General features: G+C 41.6%; 1 protein-coding gene across 3 annotated transcripts in view; it reads right to left on the reverse strand.

Moving 5' to 3' along the window:
* The window catches only part of LOC310987544 (uncharacterized protein), a gene marked incomplete at its 5' end in the record, with an annotated part of 45,336 nt that extends 34,525 nt beyond the window's left edge, over positions 1–10,811 (reverse strand). For all 3 annotated transcript variants that reach the window (XM_083973852.1, XM_083973854.1, XM_083973853.1), the window contains 2 exons: positions 8,540–8,653; positions 10,723–10,811. In XM_083973852.1, coding sequence (XP_083829978.1) covers positions 8,540–8,653; positions 10,723–10,811 — 203 coding nt within the window. The remainder of the gene's footprint in view (positions 1–8,539; positions 8,654–10,722) is intronic.
* Positions 10,812–14,957: the final 4,146 nt, after the last annotated feature.

Genomic DNA, 14,957 nt, shown 5'->3' on the forward strand with positions numbered 1-14,957 from the left:
GATAAATACATTGGATCAGCAGTAGCACCGCGTGTCCTCCCGCATAAAGCCGCAATATACCGCTCCTAAAAAAAAAAAAGATGCACGTCGCGGCGGAGCTGAACAGCTGAACAGCTGACATGTGGTACAGACGTACAGTGGAGACCTGTCACAGTGTCACCTGTGCATTGATATAAACTTCAACCTCAGTGTAGGAGCCATTTTTTATGTTGTGTAGTTATTTACTTTTCCACAAGGGTGCAGTATTGTTTCAGTTCCTTTCTTTTACCCCAGAATCTGCCCCAGCTGTTGGAGATCAGGAGAGCTGATTAGTTTGAGTTGAGTGGTGGTGGGAAAGACACAGTTTTTACACGACAGCCAGAGAATCAATTGGAAGCTTTTTGTTTGTCAACTTGCCTTATCCTTTTTGTTAAAATAAACGGGAACCTCACCCAAAGACATCATAACCTTCGCAACCTTTCTTTTTTATTCACTCTGGAATCGAGTTAGGAACCATCCCAAACCACCATCCCAAACCACCATCAGGTGACAAGTTTTGTTTTTTGAATAGTCACCACACAAGTAAAAACTGTTTGCCCTGGATGGAGGACAAGTGAGGAGCTTTGCCTTGGATGGAAAGAGGCTGCTGTGTGGATCAAGAGGAGGCCATGGAGCTTGCAACCCCTCCCCCCTCTTCACCCGACAGAGCCAGATGAGAAAGGTAAAGGAAACAGCAGACAATAAAACTGCACGAACAAAGAAACTGAGCCTGTTTGAGTGATTTAATGGAACTGGACTGTGTTGATGCATTGGATTGTGGAACTGGATGTCATGGATGTTGATGAATGGAAAAAGTAATGAAAATGGAAAGCTAATTGGAAAATGGAGGAAAATGATCATCACCTGTGAATGACTGCTATTGTCCTGCTGACGTCACATGTTGACATACTGACAGTGTGGAAATGGAGAAAAATGCTGATGTTGAAAATGTTATTCTTGAGGAGTGTGCTGCAAAAAGTGATGTTGCAACTGCAAAAAGTGATTTTGCAAAACTTGAAGAACGTGCTGTAAAAAGTGATGTTGCAAAAAGAGAGAGAAAATTAACTGCAAAAGGTGTTTCATTTCTAATCGAAAACCTACAAAAGAACCGGAAGTTAACCTTGAATCAAGCATCCAAAATCAAGTTGCAGATTGATGATCTGTTACCTGTCAAAATAACAACTGATTCTTTGAGCAATGTTGAAAATCTTATAAAGGAGTTTAATAAACTGTGTGATGCTGCTGCTGAAACTCATGATGCATTGATGGAAATGCCACTGCCTGAAGAAGAATGTAAAAGGCAGCAAACATGGTTTGAACAGAAATTTAAAGCAAATGAAAAGTTCATGTGTGATGTGTATAAATGGTTGAAGGATGCTCAAACACATTGTGACAAAGAGTCTGTACTTCAGGAGGATGAGATTCAACCCAATGATAGTATTTCAAATGTTTCCCCCCTTGGAAAAACACGGGTCTCATCAAGTCTAAATCTTCCTCTAAATCTTCCATCACAAGTTCTGCATGCTTACGAGCAAAAGCTGAAAAGGCAGCACTAATCCAACACATGGCTGCTCTGGAGAGGAAACATGCACTGGAGGCTCAAGAGGAAAAGCTGCATGCAGAACAGGAAAGATTGAAAAGACAGAAGGAGCAACTGGAAATGGAAACCCAACTAGCTGCTGCTACAGCTAAAATAGCCATACTGGAAAGCAGTGTGGTGGGAAGTGGTTCTACACCATCCGATGGAATGGACTCATATTTCAATAAAGCCACAAAATCAAAAATGGAAATGTCACAAAGGTCAAAGTCAGAACCAGTGCAACAACCACCCTCACAGCAACCACCCTCACACCTGCATGATGCACGCCCTAAGGAAAGAAAATCTGCCCAAACACAACCATGGGAAACCCTCACTTCAATACAACCCATGCAATCCCTACAAAGACCACCAGGAGGCCATACAACTGTCTTCAATTCACTGCAAGGTCACAGGTCAAGCAATGTTTGTACCACACCACAAATGAACACAAATGAAACTAAAATACAGGACATTGGCAACATTATGCAGCGACAAACAGAAATCACTGCTCAGCTGGTTCAACAACAACACTCAGCATCTCTTCCACCTCGAGCAATACCCATATTTGATGGTGACCCTCTACAGTATGGATCTTTTATCATGGCCTTTGAGCAGGGGGTTGAAAGAAAAGTCAATAATCTCCAGGACTGCTTGTACTACCTAGAACAGCACACCAGGGGGCAGCCTAGAGAACTGGTCAGAAGCTGCTATCACATGCCAAATGATCAAGGCTATCGCAGAGCCAAGTATTTGTTAAAGGAACACTTCGGCAATGAAATGAAGATTGGGGCAGCTTACATGGAAAAAGCTTTAAGTTGGCCACCAATAAAAGCTGAAGATGTTGGCGCTCTTCAAACATACATGTTGTTCTTGAGAGGATGTTGTAACATGATGGAAAGTCTACAATATATGGCAGAAATGAATGTACCATCAAACCTGAAACAGCTTGTGATGAAACTGCCCTACAAATTAAGAGAAAGGTGGAGAGCAGCTGTTTGTGACCTACAGGAGAGACGTGGAAGTAGAGTTTTGTTCTCTGATTTGGTCAACTTTCTGGAACATCAGATCAAAATTCTCTCTGATCCTGTCTTTGGTAACCTGCAAGACACACAAACTGCTACACTTAAAGGAAAAGCACCCCCAAGATTTTCGCCCAAGAATAAAAATCCAGCAACTGTGGCAGCTGTAAGCACTTCAGCAGGTATAAGGTCTGCAGAAACACCGCTCTACCATGCCTTTTCTCAATCAAAAAGCAAGACTAAATCATGTTGCATATGTAAAGAGGATCACGCAATAGAAGATTGTGTACATCTTAAGAACAAAGTGCATCGTGAGAAACTTGATCTTTTAAGGCAAAGTGGTGTTTGTTTTGGTTGTCTAAAACCAGGTCATATCAGCAAGAGCTGCAAAAAACGTCTAACATGTGATGTATGTAACTTCAGACATCCTACAATGCTTCACAATCCAGCTAAATTCAGAACATTTGAACAGTCAAACAACACTGTTGTCCCTCAGCAGACCTGTGCTCACACTGGGGCCGGTACACAGAAATGTGTTCTCTCAATTGTACCTGTACAAGTAAAGGTTAAGAATGGAAACAAAAGTTTGACCACTTACGCTTTCCTTGATCCAGGAAGCTCAGCTACCTTTTGTACAGAACGCCTGATGAGACAGCTGAACATGGACAGTATCCAAACACACATCTTCCTGCGAACTATGGGACAAGCACATACTGTAAAGACTCATGTTCTGACTGGACTGGAAGTAGCTGGTTATGATGACAACAGGTTTCTAGATCTACCTGAGGTTTACACTCAACAAACCATGCCAGTTACAAGAAACAATATTGCGACAGAAAAGGATCTCAGAAGATGGCCTTACCTGCGAAAGATTAAAGTTCCCGAGCTTGAAGTTGGAGTGGATTTGTTGATTGGCACAAATGCCTCAAAGCTTTTGGAGCCTTGGGAAATCATTAACAGCTGTAATGATGGACCCTATGCTGTTCGGACCCTATTGGGGTGGGTGGTGAACGGCCCACTTAAAGGAAGTGGAAGTGATACAGGGAAGAATGGCTGCCCTACTATCACTGTCAATAGGATCTCCATTGATAAAGTGGAACAGTTGTTAATCACACAATACAACCAAGACTTCAATGAAAGGTCATGTGATGACACTTTAATGTCAAGAGAAGATATGAGGTTTCTCCACATTATGGAAAAAACAATTCGTCTTGAAAACAACCATTATTGTGTTGACTTACCTTTTAAGGTTGATGATGTCATAATGCCAAACAATCGGTGCATTGCTGAACAACGAGTCATGAGTTTGAAAAGAAAGTTTCAGAGGAACAAGGAGTATCATCAGGAGTATGTGCACTTCCTTAATGATGTTATTAAAAGTGGCTATGCGGAGCAGGTGCCTCAACAGCAACTGAACGGAACTGAAGGTAAAATCTGGTACATACCACATCATGGGGTGTATCATCCCAAGAAGAAAACCCTGAGAGTTGTATTCGACTGTGGAGCAAGTTTCAAAGGCACATCTTTGAACAGCCAGCTGTTACAAGGTCCTGACCTCACAAATTCCCTCTTTGGTGTTCTTCTGAGATTTAGGCAAGAAGCAGTTGCCATCATGACTGATGTTCAAGCTATGTTTCACCAAGTCCAAGTTTCTCAGAAACATGTTGATTTTCTCCGATTTTTGTGGTGGCATAATGGAAATGTGATGCAACCGTTGGTGGACTTCAGAATGAAAGTTCATATATTTGGAGCAACTTCATCACCGAGCTGCGCCAATTATGCGTTAAAGAGAGTTGCTGATGACAACACGGCTCATTACAGTGACAAAGTGTTACAGACCATCAAGCTAAATTTTTACGTGGACGATTGTTTAAAGTCTGTGTCTTCAGAAGAGGAAGCTTTGCAAATGGTACAGGATCTCACTGCTGCGTGTGCCAAAGGAGGCTTTCGGCTCTCAAAGTGGATGAGCAACAGTCGAGCAGTTCTTGCCAGCATCCCTGAAGAAAATCGTTCCAAAGCAACCAAAGAGCTCAATTTGGATAAAGACAACTTACCTGTTGAAAGAGCTCTTGGATTGCACTGGTGTGCAGAAACAGACATATTCATGTTCAAGATTGCACTGGAAAATCGTCCATGTACCCGCCGTGGAATCTTGTCAGTGGTTAATTCTATCTATGACCCTCTTGGCTTCTTGTCACCATTCACACTGCCTCCCAAGCTGATGCTACAAGAGCTGTGCAAAAGAAAAATTGGTTGGGATGACACAATACCACAAACCTTTCTGCAGAAGTGGACACAGTGGCTGACAAATCTGCATAAATTGTCACTGTTAAAGGTGGAACGGTGTATCAAGCCGAAGAACTTTGGAAAGGTAAGCAATGCACAGCTGCATCACTTCTCAGATGCTAGTGAGTGTGGATACGGCGCTGTTTCTTATCTGAGATTGAAAGGCATCTCGGATGAAGTTAACATTGCTTTCATGGTTGGAAAGTCCAGAGTCGCCCCCATGAAACAAACCACAATACCAAGGCTTGAACTCACAGCTGCTGTATTAGCTGTCAGACTGGACAAGATGATTACAAAGGAGCTTCAACTGGAATTGGACCAGTCAGTGTTCTGGACCGACAGCACGACTGTGCTTAATTACATTTCAAGTGAAACAAAGAGATTCCACACATTTGTAGCGAACAGAGTGGCTGTCATAAGAGAAGCTACAGAGGTGGCCCAGTGGAGGTACATAGGCTCTAAACAGAACCCCGCTGATGAGGCTTCAAGAGGACTGTCAGCTGATGATTTTCTGAAATGTGAACGTTGGCTCAAAGGACCAGAGTTTCTGCTGACTGAGGAAAGGACCTGGCCAAAACAGGAGGTAAACAAACCTGCCGTCAGCTTGGATGACCCCGAGGTCAAACAAGACCTCACAGTTAATGCTTGTGTTGTTGATGATGCATCCAATACTATGAACAAGCTTCTGACCTATTTTTCAGACTGGGAAAAACTCAAAACTTCAGTCGCCTGGTTTTTGAAGTTTAAAGACCTGCTTCAACAGCTAAGGAAAAAAGGTAAAACATGCAACAAAGGACATCAACACAAAGCAAAGATAAATGTTCAACCATTGACACGGGATGACTTACATAATGCAGAACTGGAAATTGCACGCCTCTGCCAACAGCAAAGATTTCACAGGGAAATCTCCCTCTTGGAGAAAGGAGCATCATCTGTGCCAACCAACAGTGACATCTACAGGTTGGATCCCACACTCCAAGATGGGCTGTTGAGAGTAGGAGGCCGCCTGAGAAAAGCATCCATGCCTGAAACAGTAAAACATCCAATAATTCTGTCTAAAGATCAATACATATCCAAACTTATCTTACAACATATTCACAAGCAAGTGGGTCACGCTGGACGTAATCATATGATATCTACACTTCGAAAAACCTACTGGATAACAAATGCAAACTCAGCCTGCAGAAAAATCATTGCTGATTGTGTTACCTGTCGTCGTCTTCAAGGGAGAGTTGGAGAACAGAAAATGTCTGACCTTCCAGCTGAAAGACTCCTGCCAGACTTGCCACCGTTTACTAATACAGGCGTGGATTATTTCGGCCCTATTGACATCAAAAGAGGTCGCAGCATGGTCAAAAGGTATGGCGTAATCTTCACATGCATGACCAGCCGGGCAGTACACCTTGAAGCAGCCCACTCACTAACAACAGATTCATGCATAAATGCCATCCGACGGTTCATGTGTCGACGTGGGCAAATCTCCAACCTCAGGTCAGACAACGGCACCAATTTTGTTGGAGCTGAAAGAGAGCTAAGGGAAGCTCTTAGAGCCCTGGATCACAACAAAATTCAAAGTGCTTTGGCAAAAAGAGGAATAGCATGGACATTCAACCCTCCTGCTGGATCTCACTACGGTGGAACATGGGAGCGGATCATTCGCCTCATAAGAAAGGTGCTGTATTCCATTGTCAAACAGCAAACCATGGATGATGAGAGCTTTTGCACTATTCTTTGTGAAATTGAAGCCATTCTCAACAGTCGCCCAATAACCAAACTATCCGATGACCCTAATGACCTGGAAACACTTACACCCAACCACATTCTTCTGTTGAAGGCCAAACCCCTTCTTCCTCCTGGACTTTTTGATGATAGTGATATATACATCAAACGAAGATGGAGACAGGTACAGTATCTGTCAGATTTATTTTGGAAGCGGTGGGTAAGGGAGTACCTTCCACTGCTCCAAGAAAGACAAAAGTGGACAAAGCCACGAAGGAATTTTTCTGTGGACGACGTTGTTGTTATCATGGACCCTTCTGCTCCAAGAAGTTCATGGCTGATGGGTAAAGTGACCAAAACCTTTCCAGACAGGAGAGGTGTTGTCCGGTCAGTTCAGCTGAAGACCAAAACAGGCTTTCTGGAGAGGCCTGTCACCAAGCTCTGCATGCTATTGGAGACATAAAGATTGTATTAAAGACTAAAATATGGATTGACTTCTGAAAGAAAGAAGATTTGATTTATGGATTGACTTCTGAAAGAAAGAAGATTTGATTTATGGATTGACTTATGAAAGAAAGAAGATTTGATTTATGGACACTGACTTCTGAAAGAAGAAGAAGAAGATTTGCACACACACACACACACTCTTTTTGGCTCCTTTTTGAAATATGTTTATATAATTGTAGTGCACACCAACACAATTATGGGGCCGGTGTGTAGGAGCCATTTTTTATGTTGTGTAGTTATTTACTTTTCCACAAGGGTGCAGTATTGTTTCAGTTCCTTTCTTTTACCCCAGAATCTGCCCCAGCTGTTGGAGATCAGGAGAGCTGATTAGTTTGAGTTGAGTGGTGGTGGGAAAGACACAGTTTTTACACGACAGCCAGAGAATCAATTGGAAGCTTTTTGTTTGTCAACTTGCCTTATCCTTTTTGTTAAAATAAACGGGAACCTCACCCAAAGACATCATAACCTTCGCAACCTTTCTTTTTTATTCACTCTGGAATCGAGTTAGGAACCATCCCAAACCACCATCAGGTGACAAGTTTTGTTTTTTGAATAGTCACCACACTCAGACTGTCTGCTTCCCAGACGATCACACAGGGAGAGCATGAAGCTGCTTGTGTGATGAGTGTGTTACAGAGTTCTGTATCAATGTTTAGGTTTATTCGTCAGTGCTTTATGTTGTCATGATAATTAATATATGCTGAGAAACAAGCTTGTAAATCAAACAAATCCTACAGGAAAGACCAATTTATGTATAATGAATCAAATATTGTTTTGGTCATAGTAACTAATTCTCTTCTCTCTTTTTTTTTTTTTTTTTTTTGGGGGGGGGGGGGGGGCGCACAGCTGTTTATTTTTCATTAAGGGGGGCTCACTCTCTCACACTTTGAAAACCCCTGGTGTAACATATATATCACAAGGCTCTTCACTCCTTCCACCATTCAACCTCTCCAGATTAATGAAAATCACCCTATTTTTCAGCTTGAAAACACAACTAAAATAGAGGTTAAAAAAATCATTGCAGCTCTTAAAAACTCCAAAACATATTCATGGTATTGACACTAACTTTGAAAAAAATCATATGGATGTCTTGGCAAAGCTCATCTCTCTCATGGTCAATCAGTCACTCAATCAAAAAGCAGTTCCATCTTCCTGGAAGACGGCATCGGTGATACCCATTTTCAAATCTGGGTCCAAAACACAGGTAGCCAACTATCCTGTTGCTACTGGGCTGCACTGTGAGAATCACTGAATATTAACATGTGGATGTTCAGGCAGGGACTCTTTACTGCAGCTGGACAATGTGTGTCTGAGTTACATCTTAGATTTTATGTAGAATCATTGAAATTTGACTCCACAGGAAGAACGTTCAACAGAAACTCAAAAGCTTTGAAATTTAGTTTTATCTTACATCTGATCAGCTGATCCACGTCCTCCTTTAAAGTCAATGAACCCGCCCATTGACTGGTCGCTCTTTAAAGACAGACAGCTGGGTTCAGGAGAGTCTGGTCTCTGCTGCTGGATCCTGAAACAACAACACAACTGATGTTAAATAGTTTTAGGATTTCAAAAATAAGAAAATGAACACAGAAAAAAGATTAACCTTAAAGGAACTTGGGGCAGGATTTGTGACAAAATACACTAACAGAAATTAGCATCGCTATTGCTGTTTCGTGGCAACCGACAGCAGTAAAGCTGCTGAAACCTGTTTTAATTATGGCTTTAGCGGTGTTAACAGGTAAGTTTTAATATTTTTTCATGCGAGAAAGACACAGTTTAATCCGGAGGCTGTGGTCAGTTTACGCTTGTTTGGAAAGTTGCTCCAAGGTTTGTTTTGGGAGAAGTCTAGAGTCTGGGAGCCGCAGCGGGTGTCACAGCGGCAGCTGGTCAGCCGGTTAATGTTAACTTAACCACATGCTTTTAGAGGTTTACCGCTGGCTGGTTAAATGGGCTCTTTGCACAACTCCACTACTTCCTGAACTTAATGCTGCTCCTTTATTTCCTGTCTTACATTATTGGACAAACTGATTAATCCAGGTGTGTCTGACCATTATAACTACTCAGACACACCTGGATTAATCAGTTTGTCCAATAATACAAGACAGGAAACAGAGGAGCAGCATTAAGTTCAGGAAGTAGTGGAGCTGTGCAAAGACCCCATTCTTTTTAAGAGATTAATGTTGGTCTCATTGATGAAATCTAACAACTGTGGCAGTCGCATTGGTTTGTTTGAATAAAAAGTGAGGACTGGGCTACGTACTGAAATCACCAAATTTATGTAAATAAATAAATGTTTTACAATGAACCCATCAGTCTAATACATTTTATTTTGTTAAGCCTGTGCATATTCTCATTTGCCCAGGTCATAGTATCTCAAAAGAGATGACCTGGGCAAATGAAAATATGCACCGGCTTAGTGGTAGGGCTGTGATCGCCTCTAAATTTCATATTGTGGATTGTCATTACTCAAAGCTTCACACGATTTAGCAACGGCTCCGTCAAAAAATAGAACAACGCTGCTGAGACGAGCCGCGGTAAGCTGCCGCCCGGTGCTTCTGATCAGACTGGCAGAGTGCAGGTGCAGGTATAGTGATCAGCTGCTCCGGTGACCGCGGTGCAGCCGCTCCGCAGCGCTGATGGGTGGGTGGTCAGACGTTCACAACACATGACATTTCTGCTTTTGTGCGTGTAATCTGTCAATTAAAATCAACAAGGATCTGCAATGCTGCTGCATCTCATCCTTGTGTGGTCACGTCCACCACCTGGCATGCAGCGCACATTCTGCTCAACACACCTGCCGTCACTCGACGAGAAGATACATGGACGTATTTTAAATATAATCCAGCAGGAAAAAAACTGAATGCACTACTGTTACCACTTTATCTGTGTGTAGGCTAATGCATAATCCTTAGACCATAAAGTATTTGCCATTGGGTGGAAACATTATGTGTAAAACCATTCCTTTATTGAATTAATTTGTTAAAAGACTTTTTTTTTTTTTTTACTGAAACTGACTAAAACTAGACTAAAACCTTTTTGAGTTTTCGTCGACTAAAACTAGACTAAAACTATCACATATAGGAAATGACTAAAATTGACTAAAACTAATAAGTATTTTCATCAAAAAGACTAAGACTAAGACTAAATCTAAAATGCCTGCCAAAAACAACACTGGTCCAGTTGCTTTTGATTTAACCTCCTTTAGTATATATATATATATATATATGAGTATATTTTGTTAAGTAACATGGTTACTGTACACGGCAAGGATTATTACCACTTTATGACTTAGAATTGGTCGGTATTTCATCAACTTAGCTCAGGCGGAGTTTCTTGCTGTGCATTGCAGCCATAGAAATAGACGTGGTAGGAGTGTTCTCGCACTGAGGGGCCGGCCTCACTCCCGTCGTTACGTCACGACAGGAGCTGAGTTTGAACAGCCTATTTGAGCATCATTTCACCAGTGGCTGGGCTGCAGAGTCGATGCAGGAAACATTTGCTTTCCTCATTCTAGTTGGTAGGCTCAGGGAGGACCAATATACGTAGAGACCAGAAAAAACATGTTTTTCATAATATTGGACCTTTAATTCTGACCTTTGACCTCTGGTCTGGTCCTGATGTTCCCCACACAGAGTGGTTTTAGTGGGAGGGGCTCCCTCCTCTCTGTCCTCACACTGATCCATGCTGCTGAGGTCACATCCACATCAGCTCACACACTTTGTAGCTTCACCTGCAGAGGAAACACACATCAGATGATCACATGTCCATCATGTCTCCAGCTGCTCCTCCACTGATTGGCTCTTCTTCTCTGCTTCATATCAGTGTCAGCTGAATGCAGTCACACAGCAGTGAGGAAGAGGAAGCTGCCATCAGCTGCTGTACTTCTACTATCAGTCCACTAGATGGCGTCATGAAGCTGCGGTGAAGTGAAGAGCAGCCCAGCAACATGATCCATGTTCACTGTCTTTCTGAACATCATATTACAGTAAAAACCCAGTGAGCCGCTCAGCCCGCCACACTGAGTCCACATCAGTCCTGTAGTGTAAATCTTTTTAAAATAAACTACAACAGCAATGTGCAACAACAACTTCTGCCTCTTTTCCTCCGCGGTGGCCGCCGGGGGGATTCCGGTCAAAGCGGAGGGGCACACAAAACTCCGCTGGCAAATCAGTCGGTCTCACACCCCTCGATGAGAAGCGCAGAGACAAGAGAAGTTCTCTGTTCAAGACGACTCGGTCGCCATGCTGCTGGATGGGATTCACCCCGTGACACACGCTGCAAACCAGCGTGAGGGCGAAAAGGAGTACAACGAGTTATAAAGTCCATCCCAGGTTCCACATCTTTAACCCCAGGCATGCACACTACGCACAGAGACGCTTGATAACATGTAACATAAAATAAAAAAAAAAAAACAAGGACGCTATGGGACGGGCTGTAGTGGGTCGCACACAAAGGACCGCCCCGGAAGGATTGACAGAATATGCACTGTAGATTTTAAAAAGTTTAGGCTTTTTGGGGCCCCGAGTGGCTCTGAGGCCCTAAGCAGGTGCTTGGTTCGCTTGTGTCTTTGGCTCGTTCTGAGTGGAGCTGCACATAACCACTCTGTTCGAGTACTGAACATAACTCTGCTTTCTGCTCTCCAACCGACAACAGGTTCTGTCGGTCCAGACTTTACAGTTACAGCTCTGACTCAGCTACAGTAACATTATAATAACACAACAACAACCACAACACAACGGGAAATTGAAAGGTAGAGAACTCAGGTAACGACAGGTGTTAACGAGGAAAACATTCAAAGTGTTCACCTTACCTTCACACGAGAAAATAAACTGCGACACAACAGCTCTGGTTCAAAAGTGAAAGTAAACAAGAAGTGGGGGAGGGGAGGGTCACATGATCTGAGTGCAGAGACTGGTCGTTTAACTGCTGTTTATTTCAACCACTGAACCATAAAGGTTAAATATTAATTAAATTATCGATCTTCAATCACCCGCTTGTCTATTTCACCGCGGTAAAGTGAGCCTCTGTTTGATTTTCGTTGGGCGCGCGCTACAGTAAATACGGCACGGTTCTCGAGCAAAGTGAAGGTCCTGAAAGATACATAAAACCTACGTGCTTTTACTGGAGAAATGTGGAGGAAAATCACTTCCAAGATGAATCAACTTTTTAGTTATATTTCACTGCCGTAAAGGGGAGAAAAATCACCTTTCATCGACATTTTACTGTAGAAATGTGGAGAAAATTTAATTTAAAACGACCCCTATAATAAAAGCCATTCACAGTATGCTGACCTTTGACCTTACCTCACATTAATTCCTTCATATGTGTGTGTCTCATTTTTTTTTTTTTTTTTTGCATATTGTTCCTGACGTCTCACTCTACCTCTGGTACAATTTTGGTAAAAATTTCACTGTTGAAATGTGGAGAAAAATCATTTTTTAAACGACCCCTACAATAAAAGCCATTCACAGTATGCTGACCTTTGACCTTACGTCACATCAATTCCTTCATAGGTGTGTACCTCATTTCTTTTGCATACTGTTCCTGGGGTCTTATTCTACTTCTGGTATCATTTTGGTGGCATTTTACTGTAGAAATTTGGAGAAAAATAACCTTAAAGTCACCCCTATAATAAAATCCAGTTACAGTATGCTGACCTTTGACCTTACCTCACATCAATTCCTTCATAGGTGTGTTTCTCATTTCTTTTGAATATTGTTCCTGACATTTCACTGTACTTCTGGTATCATTTTGGTGGCATTTTACTGTAGAATTTTGGAGAAAAATAATCTTAAAATCACCCCTATAATAAAATCCAGTTACAGTATGCTGACCTTTGACCTTACATCACATTAATTCCTTCATATGTGTGTTCCTCATTTCTTTTGCATTCTGTTCCTGGTGTCTTACTCTACTTATGGAATCACTTTGGTGGCATTTTACTGTAGCAGTGTAGAGGAAATTCAGATTAAAACCACCCTCATGATTAACTCCATTCACAGTATGCTGACCATTATTAAATCAGATTTTTCTCCGCATTGCTACAGTACAGTAAAATGCCACCAAAATGATACCAGAAGTAGAGTGAGATGACAGGAACAGTATGCAAAAGAAATGAGGAACACACATATGAAGGAATTGATATGACGTAAGGTCAAAGGTCAGCATACTGTAAATGGCTTTTGGGGTGAATTTAAGGTTATTTTTCTCCACATTTCTACAGTAAAATGTTACCAAATTTGTACCAGACGTAGAGCGAGATGTCAGGAACAATATGCAAAAAAAAATTAGGAACACACATATGAAGGAATTGATGTGATGTAAGGTCAAAGGTCAGCATACTGTAACTGGGTTTTATTATAGGGGTGACTTTAAGGTTAATTTTCTCCAAATTTCTACAGTAAAATACCACCAAAATGATACCAGAAGTAGAGTGAGATGTCAGGAACAATATGCAAACACGACACATCAGAAAACTGCAACTTATACAAAATATACAAAATAAAGCAGCACGTGTTGCACTTATGTGTGGAATAAGGTCGAATATTTGTCAAATGCATGCCAGTCTTGGTTGGATGGATGTTAAGCACAGATTGTCATATTTGTTGATGGTTTTTCTTAGAAATATAATAACAACTAAAATGCCATACATTTTGTATAGAAAATTTTCTTTTAGTTCAAACATACATAATTATTCAACTCGACAGGTGGAGGGCGGCTGTCTAAGTAATGTTTTAGAGCCACAAGGCCCTGGTCATGGTCAATGTTTGTATATAGCGCTTCCACATCCATGGTGGCTATAGAAAAGAGTCTCATCCAATGTTTTCATGTTCTTTGATTTTGTTGAGAACTTCTGTAGTGTCCTGTACATATGCTGGAAGGGAGGGAAGTAGGGGCTTAATAAAGAAATCAACATATTTAGAAATAGATAAGATAAGATAAGATAAGATAAGATATACTTTATTGTCCCAGAGGGAAATTCATTGTGGGCAGAAGTGCAGGAAGACTGTATCGCCAAACAGGACAAGACCACATCACAAAACAACACATGGTAACACACAACAACCACATGACAACATCACAGTACAAGCACATGACAATGACAGAACATCAATCGTACAATGACATACAGTAGCAGCGAAAAGCAAGAATTAAAACTATTGCAACATATTTCGCACATTTCTGTGACATAAACTGTAAACTGTTTTCTTGTCTGTAACAACATCTATTGCACGTCTGTCCATCCTGGGTGAGGGATCCCTCCTCTGTTGCTCACCCTGAGGTTTCTCCAATTTTTCCCTGTTAAAAGGGTTTTCCATGGAGTTTTTCCTCAGTCGATGTGAGGGTCTAAGGACAGAGGATGTTGTTATGATGCCATGTAAAGCCCTTTGAGACAAACTGTTTGTAAAAACGGGCTATACAAATAAAATTGCCTTGCCTTGCCTTGTGTACCTTAGGTTTTTTCAGATCATTATACTATTGTTTTCCATACTTTAGCCAACTAGCCAAAGTTCTGATTTCATGCAGACTCATTAATGTAATCTTGTTCAAACATAACCTATTCTACACTATTCCTCTACTTTTCATGTCCAGGTTTGTGACCCCTAGCAGCCCAGTGAGCCCACCCATAGATTATTTCACCCGCAGACACTCTTCAGCTGTTTTTAAATCATCATCCTCAACAAACTACAAAGAACCCCAAATGGCAGAAAGAAAAAATCCTTTCTCCAGTATCCTTCTTAAGAGCAAGTGAGCAACACAATGTGTAGTTAACTTATCACTTATTTTATTCAAGGCTTCAGAATATAAAGGGATATTGTTTAGTATAG

Source organism: Trachurus trachurus (assembly GCF_905171665.1).
Source record: "Trachurus trachurus genome assembly, chromosome: 6".
Lineage (NCBI taxonomy): Eukaryota > Metazoa > Chordata > Actinopteri > Carangiformes > Carangidae > Trachurus > Trachurus trachurus.